The sequence below is a fragment of the Ahaetulla prasina genome, chromosome 1 (assembly GCF_028640845.1).
Source record: "Ahaetulla prasina isolate Xishuangbanna chromosome 1, ASM2864084v1, whole genome shotgun sequence".
NCBI lineage: Eukaryota > Metazoa > Chordata > Lepidosauria > Squamata > Colubridae > Ahaetulla > Ahaetulla prasina.
In genome coordinates, this window is record NC_080539.1 from 212,760,814 (window position 1) to 212,788,592 (window position 27,779).

General features: G+C 35.2%; 1 protein-coding gene across 1 annotated transcript in view; it reads left to right on the forward strand.

Annotated features, from left to right (window-relative positions):
• Positions 1 to 27,779, forward strand: part of TTN (titin) — a 334,386-nt gene that overhangs the window by 168,343 nt on the left and 138,264 nt on the right. Inside the window, exons 165-189 of the mRNA XM_058189537.1 lie at positions 13 to 96; positions 249 to 314; positions 1,011 to 1,097; positions 1,886 to 1,969; positions 2,122 to 2,187; positions 4,273 to 4,356; positions 4,509 to 4,574; positions 5,280 to 5,366; positions 6,209 to 6,292; positions 6,445 to 6,510; positions 7,223 to 7,309; positions 15,001 to 15,087; positions 15,334 to 15,408; positions 17,241 to 17,315; positions 17,912 to 17,995; positions 18,223 to 18,306; positions 18,751 to 18,834; positions 19,798 to 19,866; positions 20,085 to 20,168; positions 20,558 to 20,632; positions 21,384 to 21,458; positions 21,559 to 21,627; positions 22,102 to 22,170; positions 23,804 to 23,902; positions 24,309 to 26,270. Coding sequence (XP_058045520.1) covers positions 13 to 96; positions 249 to 314; positions 1,011 to 1,097; positions 1,886 to 1,969; positions 2,122 to 2,187; positions 4,273 to 4,356; positions 4,509 to 4,574; positions 5,280 to 5,366; positions 6,209 to 6,292; positions 6,445 to 6,510; positions 7,223 to 7,309; positions 15,001 to 15,087; positions 15,334 to 15,408; positions 17,241 to 17,315; positions 17,912 to 17,995; positions 18,223 to 18,306; positions 18,751 to 18,834; positions 19,798 to 19,866; positions 20,085 to 20,168; positions 20,558 to 20,632; positions 21,384 to 21,458; positions 21,559 to 21,627; positions 22,102 to 22,170; positions 23,804 to 23,902; positions 24,309 to 26,270 — 3,852 coding nt within the window. The remainder of the gene's footprint in view (positions 1 to 12; positions 97 to 248; positions 315 to 1,010; positions 1,098 to 1,885; positions 1,970 to 2,121; positions 2,188 to 4,272; positions 4,357 to 4,508; positions 4,575 to 5,279; positions 5,367 to 6,208; positions 6,293 to 6,444; positions 6,511 to 7,222; positions 7,310 to 15,000; positions 15,088 to 15,333; positions 15,409 to 17,240; positions 17,316 to 17,911; positions 17,996 to 18,222; positions 18,307 to 18,750; positions 18,835 to 19,797; positions 19,867 to 20,084; positions 20,169 to 20,557; positions 20,633 to 21,383; positions 21,459 to 21,558; positions 21,628 to 22,101; positions 22,171 to 23,803; positions 23,903 to 24,308; positions 26,271 to 27,779) is intronic.

The window sequence follows — 27,779 nt, forward strand, 5'->3', positions numbered from 1 at the left end:
ATATCTTTAAAGTGTATGAACCGGAAGAGGAAGCTCTTCCAGAAGAAAAGATACCAACTGCCATTCCTGCAAAAGACAAAGCTCCTCCAGCTAAAGGTACATCAGGTCCTATACAAATTTCTCAAGCAATCAACCCTTCTTAAAGTTCCGTCTCAGTCTTTTCTTGCCTGCCCCCTTCCTTCTTTGCCTAATATTCTATGTTTGTCTCTACTCTCAAAAAGAAATTAATATCTTTGATGTGTCTTCAGTGGCCAAAAAAGATGTGCTAGAAAAGAAGAAACCCATCCCTAAGAAAGAAGCGACACTCATCCAAGGTAATATCATCAAGCTGCAAATAACAGTTGATGACTCTTCGTTTTCCTCTATTAATCTCTTTTAGAATCAAAGATTTAATGGAAGATGGATGCATTTTTTTTAAAGTCTAAAATTTTAAAGAATAATCAAATGAGATATAATTCAGTACTGCGAATCTAATATCTCCATTAGACTGGGTGCTTCCCCAGTCATGGGAGGCAACACCTGCAGTCAATAATAATATCTCTTTATATAGATCTCAATTGACTTTGAGACAACTGAATAAAAATTATAACAGATTCCTCAATGCCTTTTTAGGGAGAAAACATTTATCTTCTAAAACATTAGTCTAAAGTTAAATGTATCTTTTCAATTAACTTGATGAAATTATTGTCAGTCTCATAGCCATGCTGGCATAGGATGTTGTAGATTGTAGTAGGACAGTCCTAGAAGATGACAATTTGAGGAAAATTGGCCAAGAAAATACAATTAGGTTTGCAGATTTACAGAATTATATATTTATATATCATGCCAGCCCATCAACATAAAAAAACTGGCTGACCTAAAATCAAAACCACAATTTTCTTATTAATTTTTGCATAGAAAAAACAATATAAGGAAAAATACAAGACCAGAAAAATACGTATGTTGTTGTAACTGTTTGTCTGTTATTTATATTTGTCTCTTATTTAAAAAAAATACTAATATCTTTAAAGCACCTGAGATTCAAGAGAAGAAGATTCCACAAAAAATAATTTCTATTGCACCGACTCCCAAATCACAGGAACTTCCAGCTTCTAAAGGTATATCAGCTCTTCATGAACATAATCATAAAATAAATGAATTTCAAGGCAATTTAATCAACTATATTATCATATATTTCTGAATGTTGTGCTTAGTTGACATAAATTTTTCATATTATCAGGGTGGTTTTTTTTTTACATTTAAAAATAAACTCATGCAGAAATTAATATCTTTAAAAGAACTCTCTGATATAAAAGGTTGGATTTTTTTATTACAATCAAAGACCAGTACAACTCTGAGATATCAAACAGAGAGAGAGAGAAGAAAGAATGAAAATTCTTAACTATGGAAGAGAATTCTTATTTTAAAAAAATAGTAATAGTCAGGCAGCATATATATTTAATATTATTATTTACTTTATTCATTTAACATAAAACTCAGTCAACTGAACATTCAAAAATACATCACAAATACCACTGACTGGTGCTAATGGTTGACATGGGTTGCTGCCAGTGTCCTAGGTATCAACCAAGTGCCTTCTTAAGGTATGCGATGTTCCAAGTAGCGCAATTTTTGCAGTTTTGTTGGTGTTATTGCAGGAAGCTACAATTTGTTGATGTATCTTATACAATTCATTATTATTATTATTATCATTATTATTATTATTATCATCATCATCATCATTATTATTAACATAGAAAGCAAATAATGAATTATCTTTTTGAGAGTTTTAGTTTGAGCTTTAGTTATCATGGATTACATGTCTTCTTATCGGTTGTTTGAATGCTGTCTTTCTTATGTGTTGTTTGTGTGCATCATTTTGAAATTTCTACTAATATCTTTAAAGTGTATGAACCGGAAGAGGAAGCTCTTCCAGAAGAAAAGATACCAACTGCCATTCCCGCAAAAGACAAAGCTCCTCCAGCTAAAGGTACATCAGTTCCCATACAAATTTCTCAAGCAATCAACCCTTCTTAAAGTTCCATCTCAGTCTTTTCTTGCCTGCCCCCTTCCTTGTTTGCCTAATATTCTATGTCTGTCTCTATGCTCAAAAAGAAATTAATATCTTTGATGTGTCTTCAGTGGCCAAGAAAGATGTGCTAGAAAAGAAGAAACCCGTCCCTAAGGAAGAAGCGACACTCATCCAAGGTAACATCATCAAGCTGCAAATGGAATAACAGTTGATGATTCTTCGTTTTCCTCTATTAATCTCTTTTAGAATCAAAGATTTAATGGAAGATGGATGGATTCATTACATTTTTTTAAAGTCTGCAATTTTATAGAATAATCAAATGAGATATAAATCAGTACTGCGAATCTAATATCTCCATTAGACTGGGTGCTTCCCCAGTCATGGGAGGCAACACCTGCAGTCAATAATAATATCTCTTTATATAGATCTCAATTGACTTTGAGACAATTGAATAAAAATTATAATAGATTCCTCAATACCTTTTTAGGGAGAAAACATCTATCTTCTAAAACATTAGTCTAAAGTTAAATGTATCTTTTCAGTTAACTTGATGAAATTATCGTCAGGCTCATAGCCATGCTGGCATAGGATGTTGTAGATTGTAGTAGGACAGTCCTAGAAGATGACGATTTGAGGAAAATTGGCCAAGAAAATACAATTAGGTTTGCAGATTTACAGAATAGTATATTTATACATCATGCCAGCCCATCAATATAAAAAACCTGGCTTACCTAAAATCAAAACCACAATTTTCTTATTAATTTTTGCATAGAAAAAACAATATAAGGAAAAATACAAGACCAGAAAAATATGTATGTTGTTGTAACTGTTTGTCTGTTATTTACATTAACCTCTCATTTTAAAAAAAATACTAATATCTTTAAAGCACCTAAGATTCAAGAGAAGAAGATTCCTCACAAAATAATTGCTATTGCACCAACTCCTAAATCACAGGAACTTCCAGCTTATAAAGCAGTGATAGTCAACCTGGTCCCTACCGCCCACTAGTGGGCATTCCAGCTTTTATGGTGGGCGGTAGGGGTTTTGTCCGATACTGAAGCACTTTCCTTTTTTTTAATTTAATTGACTTTTTAAAAAAATTTCATAGCATTATTTAAAAACATTTTCATTATGTTTTCATAAAATTCCCTGTGACAATTTAAATTTCTGAAAATATACTATTTGTATCGCCCGCGCATAAGTTTACTTCACGTTAAGTAAGTGAAACTAAATGGTGCTATAGTGCGACCGCAAACAAAAGAGCCTTGTCCCAGAATAGCTCGCGCATCTCCCCCCACACCACCCAGTTTTAACAGACAAGTAGAGCAGGTTATCCGGCAATACCCCCACAAACCCAATCCACGATGCATCAGAGGCATGCACAGATGATGATACACGGCACATTATTGTGGAACCGATGGGCGGTTAGAAAATTTTCCTACTAACAGATATACAAAAGTGGGCGGTAGGTATAAAAGGTTGACTACCCCTGTTCTAAAGGTACATCAGCTCTTCATGAACATAATCATAAAATAAATGAATTTCAAGGCAATTTAATCAAGTACATTATCATATATTTCTGAATTTTGTGTTTAGTTGACATAAATTTTTCATATTTGGGTGGGTTTTTTTACACTAAAAAAGAAATTCTTGCAGAAATTAATATCTTTAAAAGAACTCTGTGATATAAAAGGTTGGATTTTTTTATTACAATCAAAGACCAGTACAATTCTGAGATATCAAACAGAGAGACAGAGAGTGGGGAGAAAGAGAAAATTCTTAACTATGGAAGAGAATTCTTATTTTTAAAAAATAGTAATAGTCAGGCAGCATATATATTTAATATTATTATTTAATTTATTCATTTAACATAAAACTCAGTCAACTGAACATTCAAAAATACATCACAAATACCATTGACTGGTGCTAATGGTTGACATGGGTTGCTGCCAGTGTCCTAGGTATCAACCAAGTGCCTTCTTAAGGTATGCGATGTTCCAAGTAGCGCAGTTTTTTGCAGTTCTGCTGGTGTTATTGCAGGAAGCTACAATTTGTTGATGTATCTTATACAATTCATTATTATTATTATCATTATCATTATTATTAACATAGAAAGCAAATAATGAATTATCTTTTTGAGAGTTTTAGTTTGAGCTTTAGTTATCATGGATTACATGTCTTCTTATCGGTTGTTTGAATGCTGTCTTTCTTATGTGTTGTTTGTGTGCATCATTTTGAAATTTCTACTAATATCTTTAAAGTGTATGAACCGGAAGAGGAAGCTCTTCCAGAAGAAAAGATACCAACTGCCATTCCTGCAAAAGACAAAGCTCCTCCAGCTAAAGGTACATCAGTTCCCATACAAATTTCTCAAGCAATCAACCCTTCTTAAAGTTCCGTCTCAGTCTTTTCTTGCCTGCCCCCTTCCTAGTTTGCCTAATATTCTATGTTTGTCTCTATGCTCAAAAAGAAATTAATATCTTTGATGTGTCTTCAGTGGCCAAGAAAGATGTGCTAGAAAAGAAGAAACCCGTCCCTAAGGAAGAAGCGACACTCATCCAAGGTAACATCATCAAGCTGCAAATGGAATAACAGTTGATGATTCTTCGTTTTCCTCTATTAATCTCTTTTAGAATCAAAGATTTAATGGAAGATGGATGGATTCATTGCATTTTTTTAAAGTCTGCAATTTTATAGAATAATCAAATGAGATATAATTCAGTACTGCGAATCTAATATCTCCATTAGACTGGGTGCTTCCCCAGTCATGGGAGGCAACACCTGCAGTCAATAATAATATCTCTTTATATAGATCTCAATTGACTTTGAGACAACTGAATAAAAATTATAACAGATTCCTCAATGCCTTTTTAGGGAGAAAACATCTATCTTCTAAAACATTAGTCTAAAGTTAAATGTATCTTTTCAATTAACTTGATGAAATTATTGTCAGTCTCATAGCCATGCTGGCATAGGATGTTGTAGATTGTAGTAGGACAGTCCTAGAAGACGACGATTTGAGGAAAATTGGCTAAGAAAATACAATTAGGTTTGCAGATTTACAGAATTATATATTTATATATCATGCCAGCCCATCAACATAAAAAAAAACTGGCTGACCTAAAATCAAAACCACAATTTTCTTATTAATTTTTGCATAGAAAAAACAATATAAGGAAAAGACCAGAAAAATACGTATGTTGTTGTAACTGTTTGTCTGTTATTTATATTAACCTTTTATTTAAAAAAAATACTAATATCTTTAAAGCACCTGAGATTCAAGAGAAGAAGATTCCACAAAAAATAATTTCTATTGCACCGACTCCTAAATCACAGGAACTTCCAGCTTCTAAAGGTATATTAGCTCTTCATGAACATAATCATAAAATAAATGAATTTCAAGGCAATTTAATCAAGTATATTATCATATATTTCTGAATGTTGTGTTTAGTTGACATAAATTTTTCATATTATCAGGGTGGGGTTTTTTTTACATTTAAAAATAAACTCATGCAGAAATTAATATCTTTAAAAGAACTCCGTGATATAAAAGGTTGTATTTTTTTATTACATTTAAAAATAAACTCATGCAGAAATTAATATCTTTAAAAGAACTCTGATATAAAAGGTTGGATTTTTTTATTACAATCAAAGACCAGTACAACTCTGAGATATTAAACAGAGAGAGAGAGAGAGAGAGGAGAAAGAATGAAAATTCTTAACTATGGAAGAGAATTCTTATTTTAAAAAATTAGTAATAGTCAGGCAGCATATATATTTAATATTATTATTATTTACTTTATTCATTTAACATAAAACTCAGTCAACTGAACATTCAAAAATACATCACAAATTCCATTGACTGGTGCTAATGGTTGACATGGGTTGCTGCCAGCGTCCTAGGTATCAACCAAGTGCCTTCTTAAGGTATGCGATGTTCCAAGTAGCGCAGTTTTTTGCAGTTTTGTTGGTGTTATTGCAGGAAGCTACAATTTGTTGATGTATCTTATACAATTCATTATTATTATTATCATTATTATTAACATAGAAAGCAAATAATGAATTATCTTTTTGAGAGTTTTAGTTTGAGCTTTAGTTATCATGGATTACATGTCTTCTTATCGGTTGTTTGAATGCTGTCTTTCTTATGTGTTGTTTGTGTGCATCATTTTGAAATTTCTACTAATATCTTTAAAGTGTATGAACCGGAAGAGGAAGCTCTTCCAGAAGAAAAGATACCAACTGCCATTCCTGCAAAAGACAAAGCTCCTCCAGCTAAAGGTACATCAGATCCTATACAAATTTCTCAAGCAATCAACCCTTCTTAAAGTTCCGTCTCAGTCTTTTCTTGCCTGCCCCCTTCCTTCTTTGCCTAATATTCTATGTCTGTCTCTATGCTCAAAAAGAAATTAATATCTTTGATGTGTCTTCAGTGGCCAAAAAAGATGTGCTAGAAAAGAAGAAACCCGTCCCTAAGGAAGAAGCGACACTCATTCAAGGTAACATCATCAAGCTGCAAATGAAATAACAGTTGATGACTCTTCGTTTTCCTCTATTAATCTCTTTTAGAATCAAAGATTTAATGGAAGATGGATGGATTCATTGCATTTTTTTTAAAGTCTGCAATTTTATAGAATAATCAAATGAGATATAAATCAGTACTGCGAATCTAATATCTCCATTAGACTGGGTGCTTCCCCAGTCATGGGAGGCAACACCTGCAGTCAATAATAATATCTCTTAATATAGATCTCAACTGACTTTGAGACAACTGAATAAAAATTATAACAGATTCCTCAATGCCTTTTTAGGGAGAAAACATCTATCTTCTAAAACATTAGTCTAAAGTTAAATGTATCTTTTCAGTTAACTTGATGAAATTATCGTCAGTCTCATAGCCATGCTGGCATAGGATGTTGTAGATTGTAGTAGGACAGTCCTAGAAGATGACGATTTGAGGAAAATTGGCCAAGAAAATACAATTAGGTTTGCAGATTTACAGAATTATATATTTATATATCATGCCAGCCCATCAACATAAAAAAAACTGGCTGACCTAAAATCAAAACCACAATTTTCTTATTAATTTTTGCATAGAAAAAACAATATAAGGAAAAATACAAGACCGGAAAAATATGTATGTTGTTGTAACTGTTTGTCTGTTATTTACATTAACCTCTTATTTTAAAAAAAATACTAATATCTTTAAAGCACCTGAGATTCAAGAGAAGAAGATTCCACAAAAAATAATTTCTATTGCACCGACTCCTAAATCACAGGAACTTCCAGCTTCTAAAGGTATATCAGCTCTTCATGAACATAATCATAAAATAAATGAATTTCAAGGCAATTTAATCAAGTCCATTATCATATATTTCTGAATTTTGTTTTTAATTGACATAAATTTTTCATATTGTCAGGGTGGTGTTTTTTTTTACATTAAAAAAGAAACTCTTGCAGAAATTAATATCTTTAAAAGAACTCTGTGATATGAAAGGTTGATTTTTTTTATTACAATCAAAGACCAGTACTACTCTGAGATATCAAACAGAGAGAGAGAGAGAGGAGAAAGAGAGAAAATTCTTAACTATGGAAGAGAATTCACTTATTAAAAGACTGAATCTGAATAAGTCTGTTGCAAGCACATCTAACTTGTGATCGAGTATTTTTATAAGGGAATGAATTATTTAATCTAACAACTGACCTACTCCAGAAACTATGAACAAATCTGAATCTTAACATAGAATGCCAGATCTTCTTTTTGTTCATAGTCCTTTGCTTTCTTTTTTTCCAAAACTGCTCGAAGTATGAGTTGTTTGTCTAAAGAAAGCTAATATTTTTAAGTGGCAGAAACCTATGAGGAAATATTCCTAGAAGAAAAAGAAGAAAGTGTTCCAGATATCATTTCTGGGAAAGAAGAGATTCTATCTTTCAAAGGTACATAATCTCTCCAAAGAGTACATAGACCAACAAAATCACCAAACTATTGAAAATGTTCCATTATTTTATCTGTAGAGTTTCATGCTGCCATTTGCATCTTGTGTTTTACAAATTCTTACAAGAATTAATTTTATTTAAAGTGTCCAAGGTATCCAGAAAAGAGATGGCAGAAGAGAAGATACCTGTTGCAAAAGTTGAAAAACCAGAGACGGTTTCTCTATATAAAAAAGGAGAATCCACTGCTGAAATTAAAACAGTACAACCTCAAATATCAGAAGAGAAAATTCTTAACTATGGAAGAGAATTCACTTATTAAAAGACTGAATCTGAATAAGTCTGTTGCAAGCACATCTAACTTGTGATCGAGTATTTTTATAAGGGAATGAATTATTTAATCTAACAACTGACCTACTCCAGAAACTATGAACAAATCTGAATCTTAACATAGAATGCCAGATCTTCTTTTTGTTCATAGTCCTTTGCTTTCTTTTTTTCCAAAAATGCTCGAAGTACGAGTTGTTTGTCTAAAGAAAGCTAATATTTTTAAGTGGCAGAAACCTATGAGGAAATATTCCTAGAAGAAAAAGAAGAAAGTGTTCCAGATATCATTTCTGGGAAAGAAGAGATTCTATCTTTCAAAGGTACATAATCTCTCCAAAGAGTACATAGACCAACAAAATCACCAAGCTATTGAAAATGTTCCATTATTTTATCTGTAGAGTTTCATGCTGCCATTTGCATCTTGTGTTTTACAAATTCTTACAAGAATTAATTTTATTTAAAGTGTCCAAGGTATCCAGAAAAGAGATGGCAGAAGAGAAGATACCTGTTGCAAAAGTTGAAAAACCAGAGACGGTTTCTCTATATAAAAAAGGAGAATCCACTGCTGAAATTAAAACAGTACAACCTCAAATATCAGAAGAGAAAAAAATTGTTGCTAAAACTCCCACACCAGAATCCATCATTAAACCTAAACCAGCAGAGCCTCAGGTACCAGAACAGAAGATAACCGTTTCTAAATCTAAAAAGCAAGACTTCATTGAACTGCTAGAAGTAGTAGAGAAAGTGCCAGAGAAGAAGGCAGCCATTACTAAGCCTAGAAAACCCCAACTTGTAGAACTTGAAGAAGAAATAACTGAACCTCAGCTGCCCCAAAGGAAAATAGCAGTTACTAAACCTAAAAAAGCTGAGCCCCTTACAGAGCAGAAAATGGTGGGGTCTCAGGTGCCTCAACAGAAGATAACTCCCACAGAACCTAGGAAACAAGAGCATGTTGGGGTTCCTGAAATACTCAAGGTTGAAGTGGAAGAACTGAGGGAAAGAATTGCTAAACCTCCCACACCAGAACTTATGGTGACACCTGAAACCACAGAGCTTGTACCAAGAAAAACAGTAGTCATTAGTAAACCTAAAAAACCAGAGACTATTGCAGTAGATAAAACTGAGGAATCTAAACAGAAAATTGTACTTGCCAGACAAAAAATAGCAGAACCTGCATTAATGCCAGAAGCAGTAGAGTTCAAGACGGAAGAGGAGGAGGAAAAAGACATTACTATTTCTAAAGCCCCCAAACCAGAACATGAGGCGATACCTGAAATCACAGAACACATACCAAGAAAAATGATAGTAATTACTAAACCTAAAAAAACAGAGGCTATTCCAGTAGATAAAATTATGGAATCTAAACAGAAGATTAAGATTGCCAAACCGAGAAAACTAGAATCTGCAATGGTGCCAGAAGCAATAGAGTTCGAGAAGGAAGAAAAGGAAGAGGAGGAAGAGGAGGAAGAAGAAAAACAAATTACTATTGCTAAACCCCCCAAACCAGAACTTATTCCGATATCAAAAATCACAGAACACATACAAGGAAAAGAGGTAGAAATTACTAAACCTAAAAAACCAGAGACTATTGCAATAGATAAAACTGTGGAACCTAAAAAGAAAATTGTGGTTGCCAGACGGAAAAAACCAGAACCTGCAGTGGTGCCAGACACAATAGATTTCAGGAAAGAGGAAGAGGAGGAGGAGGAAGAAGAAGAAAAAGAAATTACTATTGCTAAAGCCCCCAAACCAGAACATGAGGCGATACCTGAAATCACAGAACATATACCAAGAAAAATGATAGTAATTACTAAACCTAAAAAAACAGAAGCTATTCCAGTAGATAAAATTGTGGAATCTAAACAGAAGATTAAGATTGCCAAACCGAGAAAACTAGAATCTGCAATGGTGCCAGAAGCAATAGAGTTCGAGAAGGAAGAAAAGGAAGAGGAGGAAGAGGAAGAAGAAGAAAAACAAATTACTATTGCTAAACCCCCCAAACCAGAACTTATTCCGATATCAAAAATCACAGAACACATACAAGGAAAAGAGGTAGAAATTACTAAACCTAAAAAACCAGAGACTATTGCAATAGATAAAACTGTGGAACCTAAAAAGAAAATTGTGGTTGCCAGACGGAAAAAACCAGAACCTGCAGTGGTGCCAGACGCAATAGATTTCAGGAAAGAGGAAGAGGAGGAGGAGGAAGAAGAAGAAAAAGAAATTACTATTGCTAAAGCCCCCAAACCAGAACATGAGGCGATACCTGAAATCACAGAACACATACCAAGAAAAATGATAGTAATTACTAAACCTAAAAAAACAGAGGCTATTCCAGTAGATAAAATTGTGGAATCTAAACAGAAGATTAAGATTGCCAAACCGAGAAAACTAGAATCTGCAATGGTGCCAGAAGCAATAGAGTTCGAGAAGGAAGAAAAGGAAGAGGAGGAAGAGGAAGAAGAAGAAAAACAAATTACTATTGCTAAACCCCCCAAACCAGAACTTATTCCGATATCAAAAATCACAGAACACATACAAGGAAAAGAGGTAGAAATTACTAAACCTAAAAAACCAGAGACTATTGCAATAGATAAAACTGTGGAACCTAAAAAGAAAATTGTGGTTGCCAGACAGAAAAAAACAGAACCTGCAGTGGTGCCAGACGCAATAGATTTCAGGAAAGAGGAAGAGGAGGAGGAGGAGGAAGAAGAAAAAGAAATTACTATTGCTAAAGCCCCCAAACCAGAAACTGTGGTGATACCTGAAATCACAGAACGCATACCAGAAAAAACATTAGTAATTACTAAACCTAAAAAATCAGAGACTACTCCAGTAGATAAAATTGTGGAATCTAAACAGAAGATTGATATTGCCAAACTGAGAAAACCAGAATCCGCAGTGGTGCCAGAAGCAATAGAGTTCAAAAAGGAAGAGGAGGAAGCGGAGGAGGAGGAAGAAGAAGGAGAAGAAAAACGAATTACTATTGCTAAACCCCCCAAACCAGAAGTTACAGAACCCATACAAAGAAAGAAGGTAGTAATTATTAAACCTAAAAAACCAGAGACTATTGCAATAGATAAAACTGTGGAATCTAAAAAGAAAATTGTGGTTGCCAGACGAAAAAAACCAGAACCTGCAGCAATAGATTTCAAGAAGGAGGAAGAGGAGGAGGAGGAAGAAGAAAAAGAAATTACTATTGCTAAAGCCCCCAAACCAGAAACTGTGGTGATACCTGAAATCACAGAACACATACCAGAAAAAACATTAGTAATTACTAAACTTAAAAAAACAGAGGCTATTCCAGTAGATAAAATTGTGGAATCTAAACAGAAGATTACGATTGCCAAACTGAGAAAACTAGAGTCTGCAATGGTGCCAGAAGCAATAGAGTTCGAGAAGGAAGAAGAGGAGGAGGAGGAGGAGGAGGAGGAGGAGGAGGAGGAGGAGGAGGAGGAGGAGGAGGAGGAGGAGGGGGAGGAGGAGGAGGAGGAAGTAGAAGAAAAACAAGTTACTACTGCTAAACCCCCGAAACCAGAATTTATGCCGATACCAAAAACCACAGAACACATACAAAGAAAGAAGGTAGTAATTACTAAACCTAAAAAACCAGAGACTATTGCAATAGATAAAACCGTGGAATCTAAAAAGAAAATTGTGGTTGCCAAACGAAAAAAACCAGAACCTGCGGTGGTGCCAGACACAATAGATTTCAAGAAAGAGGAAGAAGAGGAAGAGGAGGAGGAGGAGGAAGAAGAAAAAGAAATTACTATTGCTAAAGCCCCCAAACCAGAAACTGTGGTGATACCTGAAATCACAGAACGCATACCAGAAAAAACATTAGTAATTACTAAACCTAAAAAACCAGAGACTATTGCAATAGATAAAACCGTGGAATCTAAAAAGAAAATTGTGGTTGCCAAACGAAAAAAACCAGAACCTGCGGTGGTGCCAGACGCAATAGATTTCAAGAAAGAGGAAGAAGAGGAAGAGGAGGAGGAGGAAGAAGAAGAAAAAGAAATTACTAATGCTAAAGCCCCCAAACCAGAAACTGTGGTGATACCTGAAATCACAGAACGCATACCAGAAAAAACATTAGTAATTACTAAATCTAAAAAATCAGAGACTACTCCAGTAGATAAAATTGTGGAATCTAAACAGAAGATTGATATTGCCAAACTGAGAAAACCAGATTCCGCAGTGGTGCCAGAAGCAATAGGGTTCAAAAAGGAAGAGGAGGAAGCGGAGGAGGAGGAAGAAGAAGGAGAAGAAAAACGAATTACTATTGATAAACCCCCCAAACCAGAAGTTACAGAACCCATACAAAGAAAGAAGGTAGTAATTACTAAACCTAAAAAATCAGAGACTATTGCAATAGATAAAACTGTGGAATCTAAAAAGAAAATTGTGATTGCCAGACGAAAGAAACCAGAACCTGCAGCAATAGATTTCAAGAAGGAGGAAGAGGAAGAGGAGGAGGAAAAGGAGGAGGAGGACGAGGAAGAAGAAGAAATTACTATTGATAAATCCCCCAAATCAGAACATGTAGTGATAGCTGAAACCACAGAACATATACCAGAAAAAACATTAGTAATTACTAAACTTAAAAAAACAGAGACTATTGCAGTAGATAAAGCTGTGGAATCTAAACAGAACATTATGATTGCCAGACCCAAAAAATCGGAATCTGCAGTGGTGCCAGAAGCAATAGAGTTCAAGACAGAAGAGGAGGAAGAGGAGGAAGAGGAAGAAGAAGAAGAAATTACTATTGCTAAACTCCACAAACCAGAACCTGGGGTGAAACATGAAAAAGTTGAAACTCAAGTGTCTGAAAAGAAGAAAACTATGATTAAACCTAAAAAACCAATTACGATGGCCAAAACATTAAAAGTGGAAGAAGAAAAACTAGTATCTGCCAAACCTGAAGCTATTGCAGTAGTTGAACCAGTAAAGCAGCAAAAAAGAGAAGAAGAGAAGAGAACTCATGCTAAACTCCCCAAAACTGAACCTATGATTACACGTGAAATGGTAGATCACCCAGAGCCAGAAAAGAAGATACCTGTTGTTAAAGCTAAACCACCTGAGCTTATTATCATCCCCCAAAAAGTGGAACCCCATGTGCCAAAACAAAAGATAACTGTAACCAAACCTAGAAAACCAGAATACTTTGTGATGACTGAGGCAGTAGAGCTTGAAGCAGTAGAAGAAAAGATAGCTATAGCACAGCCTCAGGAACTAGAACGCATGACCCTTCAACCAGTGGAACCTCCAAAACATGAAAAAAAGAAACAGATCATGAAATCAAAGCCTAAAGAAGCAGAGCAAAAAACGGAAGGAATAAAATTAACTATTGCCAAACCCAGAAAACCAGAACCCTTTGAGTCATTAGTGATTGAGGTGGAAGAAGAGGCAGCCATTTCCAAACCCCAAAAATCTGAACATTATGTCTTGCTTGAAAGAGAACTTCTGGTACCTGAAGGGAAGAAAAGTATAGCTAAACCTAAGACAACTGTTAAAGTATCTAAAACATTAGTAGAAGAAAAGATTGATATTTCCCAGCCCAGGAAACAAAAAGTCTTGGTGGTGCCAGAAATAATGCAATTAGAAGAAGAGGAAAAAGAAGTAGAAGAAAAAGAATTGCCTCAAAAATTAGAAGAAAAGGTGATTGTTGCTAAACCTAAAAAAAGAGAACCTGAAACCATAGAACTTTCGCCAATAAAAGGTAGATGTTATCTTCAAAAACAAAATACACTCATATCTTAATAAATGTTTGTCTAGTTTGTGTGAAAGGTATGTCTCCTCAAAAATATGTTTTTGTATCTGTACAAATTCCTTGTCTTATAACTTGGAACTGTGAATATGTGAAATTCATGTCAAACTTAGTGTCAAATCTTGTTGTCTTGTTGATAATTATTGGTGTGATATCTTTTTCCATGTATGTAATTTACACTGTCTAATATCTTTTAAATATCTGATATATACAAGATGTAGATGTTATCTTCAAAAGCAAAATACACTCTTATCTTAATAAGTGTTTGTCTAGTTTTGTATGGAAGGGATGTCTCCTTGAAAATATGTTTTTGTATCTGTCCTTGTCTTACAACTTGGAACTGTGAATATGTGAAAGTCATGTCAAACTTAGTGTCAGTTCTTATTGTCTCTTGTTGTCTTGTTGATAATTATTGATGTGTATCTTTTTTCCATTTATGTAATTAACACCATCTAATATATTTTAAATATTTGATATACAGTAGAAAACTGTAAAAAAAAATTTTAAGGGCTGAGGAACAGTGGAGATAATCTTACAAACATGGATAGTGCAGATATTTTGAAATATTTTATATTTTCAGTTGAGTTCAGTCATGTCCATCAACTAATAGAGAAACATCCAAAGTCTCAACTGAGAGCATATTTGCCTAGGTAACCCACGATTGAATGAGCTGCAGCTAAAAATTTGTATCTCAATTCCTTAATTACTCAAAAGATTTATCATATTTATCATCTGGCCATGCAATATTTCTTCATAACTCTTAAAGTTGTCCTCAGGGATGACTTGTTCATGATAATGGGAAGGATCCTGAATGTTTCTTCATGTGATTTTACTACCAGTATTCTTGACCTTCTGTCTTTCTGTCATTTTTTGTCTGTTTGAACAAGAAATCTTTTCTTTATACTGTGAGAAAACTATTTGAAATTCTTTAAACTAAAACGTACTAATATCTTTAAAGTTCCTGAGATGCCCAAGAAAGTTGTGCTGGAAGACAAAGTAATTGTTGCTGTGCCTAAAAAACCAGAGCCACCATCCCCTGCTAAAGGTACATCTCACGCTTAATGTCATTCTGAAAAAAAATGTGCCATTTTTCCCCTCAGTCTTGAAAATTCAGTTTTTTTTATACTTTTATATTTCTATAACTTTATTTTTTTTAATCTGAAATCTTGAAGTACCGTAAGTATTAAAATAATGCTAAGAGTTATCAGTGCCTATGTCCATTTTATAATTCCTTTTCACTTACGCTTTAACATACTGAAATATAACAGAAAACAATACTATTTTTTTGAAGTGCCTGAAGTGCCTAAGAAAGCAGTCCCCGAAGAGAAGGTACCAGCTGCTGTTCCAGAAGCACCTCCAGCCAAAGGTACAATATCACAAGAGCTATCAACAGATTTAAACTCAATGTCAACCGCTCCAGTTTAGATTGCAGAAAACACGATTTCTGTAACAGAATTGTATATGCTTGGAATGCATTACCTGACTCTGTGGTTTCTTCTCATAACCCCAAAGGCTTTACTCAAAAGCTGTCCACGGTTGACCTCACCACTTTCCTAAGAGGACTCTAAGGGGCGTGCATAAGAGCACAAACGTGCCTACCGTTCCTGTCCTATTGTTTCTTCCCCTATGTATATATATGTTTATAGTACCTCGTTTCTCCTCATATATACGTTCATATATTATATAACCCTTTATGCAATGCTTGTATATATTGTTACGACAAAATAAATAAATAAAATAAAAATAAAAGGTACAACTTATTAAAAACAACCCTGATGAATAGTATCTACCGTGTTTCCTCAAAAATAAGACTCTGTCTTATATTTTTTTGAACCCTGAAATAAGCACTTGGTTTTATTGCCATGCACTCAAAAAGTGCTTTTGGGCTTATTATCAGGGGATTTTGGGGGGGAAACAGGGCATTTGTTTTATAAATGTGCATTGCTACTTTATGTTTTATGGATTATTGTTTCTAGCATATAAAAACAGAACTTCTGCTTCTTTGCCTGTGTTACAAAACCATTTATATTTGAGCTAATGATGTATATTTGTTCAGGATTTATAGCACTGTTTGAGACAGAGACAAATTCCTTGTGTATCCAATCACACTTGGCCAATAAAGAATTCTATATAAATTTTCTAAGGATGTGCACAATAAATAAATTAAGCTTATATATGACTGAATGTGACATACAAGCAAAGAGACTAGTACAATTAATATTTATCTAAGAAGAAGCTCCATTGAGCTTCAGTGGAATTTACTTTTGAATAGGCATTTATAAGATTACCTTATACAGAGCCTTGGGAAATGTCATGTTATTCACTGCTTGACAATGGAATGAGATGACATTCAGCCCCAATTGATTCACCCTAGGGAGAATCTGACTGATTGTAATTTAAGATTCCTTGTTGAGATTTTTGTCAAGAGCCATGAGGCTGAGATTTCATGGAAATTACATTAATAAACACATAAACAAACTGATGCATTAAGATATTTGTCTCCCCAGTTACTATGACCAAATGGGAGGAAGCATTTAAAGTATATGTTGGATAGTGTGTTTTGGTATGCTTATACTTTTTTTTTAATTAGATATGCCTCCTCCTGTGTTCAAAGAGAGCTTAAACTAACTGAGCAAAACCTGAAGCCTTTACAATGGCATTCATTATGTATATGTTTACCACAGGGGTGAAATCTACTTACCTTCCTTACTGGCTCAGAAGTGCCCGTGCTGCGCACGTCACATGCGCGCACAGACCTTCTGCACACATGTAAAACCTTCTGTGCATGCCCTGGGCGGGTGGATGGAGCTTTGCTGCACCATCTCTACCAGATTGCCAAACTACCAGCCACAATCGTTACCGGATCGCGCGATCCGGTCTGATCCAGGAGCATTTTACCCCTGGTTTACCACCACAGTCATTATTTGATTATATTGTGTGTTATACTTCCATTTTTATTCCTAAAATGTTCTGTGCAAAGCTCACGTGGGGTACTTTCCCAGCAAACTGTCAAGATTCTCTCTGTAAGCTTTGGAAACCCTCCAGGAGGCTCTGGGGTGGGGTGGGAATCAGCTGCTTCCAGTTCTATCAGTGGAAACTGCTTCTTTTAGTGAAAGCAGGCCATTAACTCTAGCCCTGTGTATGTGCCGCAGTTGATGCCTCAAAGAATAATGAGAGCTCATATCTTTCCTTTAATAGTGCCTGAAGTACCAAAGAAACCCATTCCAGAAGAAAAACCTGTGCCTAAAAAACCAGGTGCACCACCAGCTAAAGGTACATGCAATTTGTAAATTCAGCAAACACACTTAATATGGATCTGAATTAGGGGTGACATGATAGCAGTATTCCAATATCTAAGAGGTTGCCACAAAGAAGGTGGGAGGGTTTCAACCTATTCGCCAAAGCATCTGAAGGCAGGACAAAAAGCAATGGATGGAAACTAATCAAGGAGAGAAGCAACCTAGAACTAAGGAGAAATTTCCTGACTGAACAATCAATCAGTGGAATGACTTGCGCGCAGAAGTTGCCAACACTGGAGGTTTTGAAGAAGAGATTGGACAACCATTTGTCTGAAGTGGTGTAGGGTTGAGCAATGGGTTGGACAAGAAGACCTCCAAGGTCCCTTTCAACTCTGTTATTCTGTTATCTCCCTTTACCTAATAGTGCACTTTAGTATTTGCCCTTAATTTCTCTTGTATTTTTTGTTACGCTATAAGTATCTTGTATGCTGTACCTTCATTTTATTAAAATGAGGCATGATTAATGATGTGTTGGAAACTATTGATCACTTTGAGTGGCAGGGTTTAGCATATGGTAGCTTTTTAAAATGTTTGTGATGCATAATATTGACATCAATTAATATTTTCAAGTGTCCGAAGTGCCAAAGAAACCTGTTCCAAAAGAAAAGGTTCCAGTTGCTGAGCCAGAGGAACCAGAAGCTCCACCTGCTAAAGGTATGGTTGTGGTCTTATTAAGATAATAAGTAATATTATACATTTACAGCAAAATCTTTCAGATTATTATGTTGCATGTAGATAATATGGAAATAAGTTTGTTTAAAAATCGGAAACATGAATAATGTATATGGGGGGGTGTCGTTATTTTAGTTATTTTTGTGACACCTGCATTTTTCAAGTTGTTTGCAACATACTTGTACTGAAACTATTTTAATATTTTGAAGTGCCTGAAGTGCCAAAAAAGGTTGTCCCTGAAAAGAAAGTACCAACTAAGGTGCCTAAGAAACCAGAAGCTCCACCCGCCAAAGGTATGAATTATTAATAATTGTTAATGTTTTATACTATTTTCTTGAGGGACAATGGGCAGACCTGCGTTGTTACTATGTATGTTTTCAGGAATCCATTACAAGCCATGATGGATCACTTGTGTCATTGTATCATGGTGCAAATGAGAGAAATTTGGGTAATTTGCTTTATTTTGACATGATTCATACATACAGTCTGTAACCCAGCTCATTTGCACAATGTCACATTTCTTCCCATGTCCTATTCAGTAGACACCATCATTTCTGTTTTGTACCATTGATCTGTAAAAGGGGAAAAAAGCTTCCTTTCTATGATTACACGATTCCGTTCCTGAGTGTCTCCACATGAGTCCATATCTATGAATTTTTCTACTTATTTTTGCATGCTGAACATCTCCTCCAGATCTTTAAAATTCAAAGCCTTTAACTGCCTTGTTATCTTTAAAGTTCCTGAGATTCCAAAGGAAGAGGTCCCTGAAGAGGAAGTCTATGTTCCTGAGATCAAAAAGCCAGAGCCACCTCCTGCCAAAGGTACTGATCTTCCAGCATTTTTTTATTTTCTAAAACCCAACGTGTTATTCCAGATAAAAGTGATACCGTTGCAACATGAATTAAATTACATTAGAGGATTGATTAGAAAAATAAACTCAGAAGTGGCTTGTAGCCTGGTGAGCACAAGAAGGTGTGACGTTTGTGGGTACCACTTCAGTCAGAATTTATAAGGTCAGCAGGAATGAAGCTTTGTTTTGATGAGATTTGATTCACACAGTCTTCTCATAGACTTTTTGCCCCCTTTTACTATTCACTGCTCTTTGTAAGCTGCCCGAAGTGTTTGGCAGCTTTGGAAATTGACTGAATAAATAAATAAGCACCCTTCTATGAGTAAATTCTGTGCTCTCTTTAAAAGGCAAGCATAACATTCGTTACGCTTCTTTTTCCTTTACTTCTTATGTATGAATAATGTAGACTCTCTGCCTTATTACAAATATTAATATAAGATGACTACATGTACAGTATTGGAAATTACAACACATACGATCAAGGATGGATTGATTGGATTTATGCATATATTAGTTTTCTCTTTTCTAATGTCCTTTCACATTTAAATAACTGAGAGACTTCTTTTCAAAACTGGAAATACAATCTGTGTAATATCTTTGAAGTTCCAGAGGTGCCAAAGAAAGTCATCCCAGAGGAAAAAGTACCTGTGAAAAAGCCTGAACCTCCCACCCCCAAAGATATCTATTAGCATATATTACTTGAATCTTCAAGGATTACATTAATATTTTAATGTCATCTCTTCCTGAGATTTCCTATTATTTGACCATCACCCCATTCAAAATGTTCAGTGGCAGTTCAGTTCTTATTCTGCAGATATGTTATCAGGAATTCTGCATTATTTCATATATTCTTCCAAACTTTTAAAAAATCTTTTTTCTTGAGGTTGTGTTTCTTTCTTTTACATTAATTAATTCTCTCCCTTGTATTCCAAAGTGCCAGAGGTTCCCAAGAAAGTCATTCCAGAAAAGGAACCAGTTGAACCAGAAGCTCCACCTGCTAAAGGTAAGTGTTATATTAAAGGAATAATTAACAATAATGTTAAGTATTTTAAAGCAAACACTTTTACATTTTAATAGTTTATGAATATAATATGAAAATATATTTGGCTAAAAGTCAGAACATGAATGCTGGTGGCATTATTATCATTATTTTATTGGCACCTGCATTCTTCAAGTCATTTTTCAAAGTACTTATACTAAAAATATATTAATATTTTGAAGTGCCTGAAGTGCCAAAGAAAGTTGTTCCTGAAAAGAAAGTACCAACTAAGGTGCCTAAGAAACCAGAAGCTCCACCTGCTAAAGGTATGACTTGTTAATAATTTGTTAACAATAATTAATATTTGATGCTATTTCTTAAGAAGGCATAAGCAGGCCTGGATATTATTATGTGTGTATTTCTAGGAATCTGTTTCAAGCCATGATTGCATCATCTTTGTTATGGTGCGAATGAAAGAAATTATGTAACGATGTCATCATGTCCTCCCTTCCCCAATCTATTTGTATTTAATTGTGTTTTGTACTGTTGATTTATAAAGAATTAAAAAACACACTTCTATTAATTATTTCACTCTCATCCTGGTTTTCTCTCATGAGTCAGTCTTTATAAACTCTGTATTTAATTAATTTTTGTACAAATCACATTTCTCACATATTATTAAAATTCAAAGTAAAAGGCCTTTTTATCTTTAAAGTCGCTGAGGAAGTGGTCCCTGAAGAGGAAGTCCCAGTGCCTGAGATCAAAAAGCCAGAGCCACCTCCTGCCAAAGGTACATATCGGGATTTGGACCATCACACAGGAAGGGCAGGACATGAATTTTTGGTCAAGGGGCATATTTAGAAATTTAAATTCTTTTCTGAGCGCTCTCCTACAATGGCTTCCATGGACTAGAACAGGGGTCTCCAACCTTGGTCCCTTTAAGACTTGTGAACTTCAACTCCCAGCAAAGCTGGCTGAGGAACTCTGGGAGTTGAAGTCCACAAGTCTTAAAGGGATCAAGGTTGGAGAACCCTGGACTAGAAGACTAGCTGGCATATACAGTGGATATTAGAAGGCAAAGGGAGTCGTAAACATTCATGTACCAAAAAATAATTTGAAGAAATTGTTCCTTGTTACTCTCACTCATTCTCTTTCCTCACGGCCCCACCCCAAAATGAAGCTCTTTAACATCCCAATGTACATTAAGGGAAATTGTTCAGCTGGATACGATGTTCAGACAAAGCACTGTGCCAAAGCCATTCCTGTTCCAGCATTTTTATTTTCTAGGAATATATGGACAATCCCATAAGACCTAGAAGAATTCCTCTAAATAAAAATGATGCTGGAGATTCATGATTGCTTTAGAGCAATCTTCACTAGCTGAGGAATTCTGGGAGTTGAAGTCCACAAGTCTTAAAGTTGCCAAGTTTGGAGATCCCTGCTTTAGCATGACGGTTGCCCTGTTAATTAGTCTTCCACTGGGCTTTTCCCCCCAGATTTAAGTAATTGATTTATCTGAAAATAACATACTATCTTTAAAGTTCCAGAAGTGCCAAAGAAAATCATCCCAGAAGAAAAAGTTCCTGTGAAAAAACCAGAACCTCCAGCCCCCAAAGGTATATGTTAGTGATATTAAACACACACAGACATTTAGTTATTTTTGCTTTATTCGAAACAAAACATTCAAAAACTAATTCTAGCTGCCATATTTTACAGTGCCAGAAGTTCCCAAGAAAGTTGTTCCAGAAAAGAAACCAGCTGAACCAGAGGCTCCACCTACTAAAGGTATTTGCCACCATTATTCTAAAACATGGCATTCATTCTTTCTTCTTCCAATGAATGTCAGCTGTAGTTGTACAATTTGTCAGGCGTAACTAAGATCTGTACAGAGGAAAATATATGGACATTATGAAAATTCAGATCAATATGTGATAGGGAAACCATTTCATTTCTTATTTATGTAATCATTAAGTCTTCAAAGACATGAGATGTCAGATGAACCCATTGATAAACTTCATAGCTCTGACTATATACTAGAAAGAGAATATGAATGGATGCATATTAGTGTGAAAGACAAAGTATAAGAACAGAGAAAAAAATAGGATTTGTATTCCTTATGCTGGAAGAGTTCAAGAGAATCGTTATTTGTATGTCTTCAACAGTGCCACTGTTTTTGTCTTTGGTGTCCAATGTTTCATTGTTTCAAATCTTTTCTATCTTTGATACTGCAAATTCAAAATCAATAATTATCTTTTAAAGTGCCTGAAGTGCCCAAGAAAATTATCCCAGAAGAAAAAGTACCTAAGAAACCAGAGCCTCCTGCTAAAGGTATCTGAATTAAATGGAGTCAAAGCTTGGATATGATTCTGTATGTAAAATTCCAAAATTTAAATAACAAATAATATTTAATTTATTATCTTTTATTGAGTTATGGCCCTGTTATGTTTTATGTGGAATGATCCAGCCCAAACTCAGCTGTGTTAAAGTTGCAATTATAGTCATATTTCTCTGAGAGTAAGTCTACAAGATATCTTTGAGGTTTATATTTCAGGAAATATACATAAAGTTGCTCCCACTGATATAAATGAAATAGTCAGACGTGGAAACAATTTTTTTCTTTGAGAAAATCTTATGCCATTGGGTAGAAGAATATTTCAAAGCCTTAAATATAAGTTTGGCCGCCCTTTATTTCCTTTAATAAAATGCCATGTACATAATCCTACCTTGAGGCCTATGGCATAAATATGCAGTACTTGTACGCTGCTAGGGAATATACCCAAACTTTACAAATCAGAAGTCGTACAAAATCATGAAGTATTTCCATAAATGACTATATGGCTTGCAGTTATCTGTGAACTTAAACATTGTGACTTATAAAAATGTGGCTCAGTTATGTATGTGAAGCTACATGAAAGCAAAGACTTAGGATTCATAGTGAAAACGATCGGCTGATGGAAACTTTGAGTAATATGTCATGTATAATATTTTATTATACATGTTGCAGGAACTGGGTATGTCTAATTTAATGAAAAGAAGGACTAGGGGAGACATGATAGCAGTTTTCCAATATCTCAGGGGTTGCCACAAAGAAGAGGGAGTCAAGCTATTCTCCAAAGCACCTGAGGGTAGAACAAGAAGCAGTGGATGAAAACTAATCAAGGAGAGAAGCAACTTAGAACTAAGGAGAAATTTCCTGACAGTTAGAACAATCAATAAGTGGAACAACTTGCCTGCAGAAGTTGTGAATGCTCCAACACTGGAAATTTTTAAGAAAATGTTGGATAGCCATTTGTCTGAAGTGGTCTAGGGTTTCCTGCTTGGGCAGGGGGTTGGACTAGAAGACCTCCAAGGTCCCTTCCAACTCTGTTATTATGTTATGTTATGTTATGTTATGTTATGTTATGTTATGTTATGTTATGTTATGTTATGTTATGTTATGTTATGTTATGTTATGTTATGTTATGTTATGTTATGTTATGTTATATCTTCATGTTGCATGCTTACTTATTGGTTGGCATCTTATATATTGTAATGGAATCAATACTATTTTAAAAATTGAACAACTATTCTTAGACTGCCTGAAATCCTCAAGTAAGCAGACTGAAGAGAACATTCCTACATTCAAAACAAACTCTTCTTTGTAAAAAATGATATCTTGTCTTATAATCATTAAGAATGTTTTTCATATTCTTTAAAGGTTGATTAATTCTTGGCTATACTTTTCATAATATGTTTCTATATTGTGCTCACTGTGCCTTCTTATGTATAGATATCAGTTTTGATCTTTATACTCAACTGAGAGTCCAAATAAATTAGCATTCCTGTTTTGATAGATCACATTGAAAGTAGAAGCATATAGATGTTACCTATACTTTACTTCAAGTTTTGGCATTTTCATTTCTGATATGTTTTGTTGGTCTTTTTAAATGTAGTAAAAGTTCATTAATTAATATTTTTCAAGTGCCTGAAGTACCCGAAATGGTGACTGTTGAAGAAAAAGAGCCAACTCCTGTGTTTAAAAAGCCAGTAGTTAAAAAACCAGAAGCTCCACCTGTTACAGGTACAGCTCACAATTAATGAAGTTATAAATAATTGTTTATTGATCAGCTGGCTAATTACTTCTTGTCCTGTTGATGCTTTGTTGCTGAGGTTTCATTTGTAAAGAGTGTTGTTGGCATAGTCCAATGAGTTATAATGCTTAATTGTGTGCATCTTCATCAGAAGTGTTTTGTGTATACCTTAATATGGGATGCACAATGGCTTAATTTTGTTATGCTTTTTATTGTGTTTCATTGTTTTGGTACCTCCTCTTATTCTTACTCTTCTTACTCTTGCTCTTACTCTTACATTGTCATGTGAGCTAAAATATCTTTAACCATTCTTAAAGAATGCTCCCCTCTTTTAAACTTCCAAAATATGTCAAAACATTTTTGCCAATAAAAAAGTAATTCTTGTTTTATCTAAAGAACCAGAGCATTTTGCAGTGACAGAAGAGCCAGAACCAGTTGCTGTGACTGAAGAAGAAGAAACCTTCGTTCATGTGGAAGAAACTGAAGTCACTGTTGTTCTTGAAGAACCTAAGCCTGCTATTGTGCCCAAGAAACCAAAACCTACCACAGTGCCTAAGAGAGCTGAACCTACTGCTGTGCCTAAAAAACCAAAAGCCGTGCCTAAGAAACCTGAACTTCCACCAGCTAAAGAAGTTTATGAAGAAGAACGAGAAATCCATACTGTCATTGGATACAGAGAAGAGAAAATTGTGACTGTTCACCAAGATGTAGAAGCTATCGGTGCATTAGAAGAACCTGAGCATGCAGCTGCATTTGAAGTAACAGAGCCTGAAGAATACATTTTAGAAGAACGGGAGGCCGCTGTTTCTCCTGCAGAACCTGAACCTGCTGCCAAACCAGAAGAACCAGCCGTTGTACCAGTTGCTGTACCTAAGAAACCGGAGCCAGCTGTGCCTAAAAAACCAGTTGTGGCAGTGCCCAAAAAGCCCAAAGTTACTCCCATACCTAAAAAACCTGAACCTGTAGAAGTGCCTAAGAAACAAATAATCAAGATTAAAAAACCAGAGCGTCCACCAGAAATTGTAGAACGTAAAGAAGAAAAAGAAATACAAACGTTCATGGCACGTAGAGAAGAGAAACACATAGCTGTGTACAAAGATGAAGCTGAAGCCATCACTGCATTTGAAGAACCTGAGCGCGCTTCAGCTTTTGAAGTAACAGAGCCTGAGGTATATGTTCTTGAAGAACCAGAGGATATTGTTTCATATGAAGAACCTGAACCTGCTTTTGTTCCTGAAGAACCTGAGGTCACTGCTGTTCCTGAAGAACCTGAGGTTGCCCCTGTTCCTGAAGAACCTGAGGTTGCACCTGTTCCTGAAGAACCTCCTGCAGTACCTAAAAAACCTATTGAGGTTCCTAAAAAACCCAAAGTCGTTCCTGCTCCTGAAGAACCAGCCATTACACTGAAAAAGCCAAAGCCAGTTGCTGTGCCTAAAAAACCAGAACCAGCTGTACCCAAAAAACCAGAACCAGCTGTGCCCAAAAAACCAGAACCTGCTTTTAAGAAGCCCGCACTTACTCCTGTACCTAAGAAAGTAGAACCATCTAAGAAGCCAGAACCTGAATTTAAAAAACCAAAACTTCCACCAGAAACTGTGGAGCATGAAGAAGAACGAGAGGTGAAAACATTCATTGGATACAGAGAAAGGAAACATATCCCTGTTCACCAGGAATTAGAAGCCATCACTGCATTTGAAGAAGCGGAAACTGTTGAAGCTTTTGAAGTAACGGAACCTGAAGTACATATCCTTGAAGTGCCAGAGGAGGTTGTTCCCCCTGAGGAGCCCGAGCCTGTTGTCGCTGAAGAACCTGAGGTTGCTCCTGTTCCTGAAGAACCTCCTGCAGTACCTAAAGAACCTACTGAGGTTCCTAAAAAACCCAAAGTCATTCCTGTTCCTGAAGAACCAGCCATTACTCCAAAAAAGCCAGTTGCTGTGCCCAAAAAACCAGAACCAGCTGTGCCCAAAAAACCAGAACCAGCTGTGCCCAAAAAACCAGAACCTGCTTTTAAGAAGACCAAGCTTACTCCTGTGCCTAAGAAAGTAGAACCATCTAAGAAGCCAGAACCTGAATTTAAAAAACCAAAACTTCCACCAGAAACGGTGGAGCCTGAAGAAGAACGAGAGGTGAAAACATTCATTGGATATAAAGAACGGAAATATGTGCCTGTTCACCAAGACATAGAAGCCGTCACTGCATTTGAAGAACCGGAAACTGTTGAAGCTTTTGAATTCACAGAACCTGAACTACATATCGTTGAACTGCCAGAGGAGGTTTCCCCTGAGGAGCCCGAGCTTGTTGCTGCCCCTGAAGAACCTGAGATCACTATAGAACCTAAAAAACCTGAACCAGTTAAAGGTACACAGTGTAATGTTTTGTACAGCAAAAAGTCTCTTCTATAAATTATTATAGAAACATTCTTTTCAGAAAATCAAAAACAATTTAGATCACATTACTGTAGTTTGTATGCAAATATATGTTTTGCCTGTCTGTCCAAATAGGGTTGAATGGAAGAAAAACAATATGGCAAAAATATCATTTTTGATCCTTTAAAGGAATTGGCATATATTTGCAAAAATAGAAAGTATTGTTAAGGTATTAGTAAATCAAATGCATTAAGTCTACGTGTTTTATTAGTACCACGCAAAGAATTTTCAAATCTGAATCTTTTGAATTTATAACTTCAGATAGCAAAGTTGACGTGTTCTAAGAATACTCCTTTAATTAAAACTTGTATCAGATTTATTTTGAATTTATGGAATAACAGCCATTTTTTCACTTGTTTTGAATTTGAAATGGATTACTTTGAATTCAAAATATATGCATAGAATGGTTGTAAGTATAGAAGCAGATTCATGAACACTCATGCAGTTGGATGATTTAGTATATGTAATCCCATATATTCAGAAGTAATTTCAATCAAATCTATCCTCAGGTAAGGAGTGTATAGGACTCCTTATAGGAGTGTATAGGATCTACAGTCTTAATGTCTGTTATGCCTGTGGATATATGTTTCTCTTTCATTAACAAATTTACTAATATCTTTAAAGAACCTGAATTACCCACACAACCAGTTCCAGAAAAGAACGTATTAGCTAAAAAACTCAAGATACCACCAGCTACAGGTCCATGTCACTAATGATAAATGTACCTAAACAAGATAATTCTTTTGTTTTTAACATCTCTTCAAATGTTCTTTTCTGTAGTGTCTCTTCTGAAATCCATGGAATCCATCTTATATATTTGTATATGTGTGTAACATTCACATATGTCTGCATCATCAGTCTTGTGTTTCAGAAGTCTTCATCTGTTCTGTTTTTCATATTTAGTCTTATGTTTATTTTCAAATTAAAAAGAAACCTAATATCTTGATAGTATCCTGAGTCTGCCAAAAGGAAAGAAAAACTCAGAAGTTCTTCTTCATCTACTGAAAAGCTACCTTTACTATGTTATAACTGTATTTTCTTTGTGTTAGTTCTGTTGTTGAGTTTGTAATTTGTATTAATATCCATTAGTTGCATGATGAGCCTAAATCAGCGTGAGATAAAAGATTATGATGGAATCCATTTTCATGCGAGCAGAAGTCTGCTTGGGAAGTAGAGCTTTCAATTTATCTCCTCCGTTCAAAACCCTCTGCATGTCCTTTGTCCTTCAGGGCAAAATATATATAAATATATTTATTACATTTATAAACCACTGTAATCTAACTAAGGACTCTCAGTGGCTTAAATAAAAATAGTTATAGTTTAAACTATACATGTTTTTAAGTACCTCAATATAATTATCCACAAAAGTAAAACACATTAAAATCTCCTGAAGTGCCTAAGAAAGCAGTGCCAGAAGGAAAAGTGCCTGTTGATGTACCTG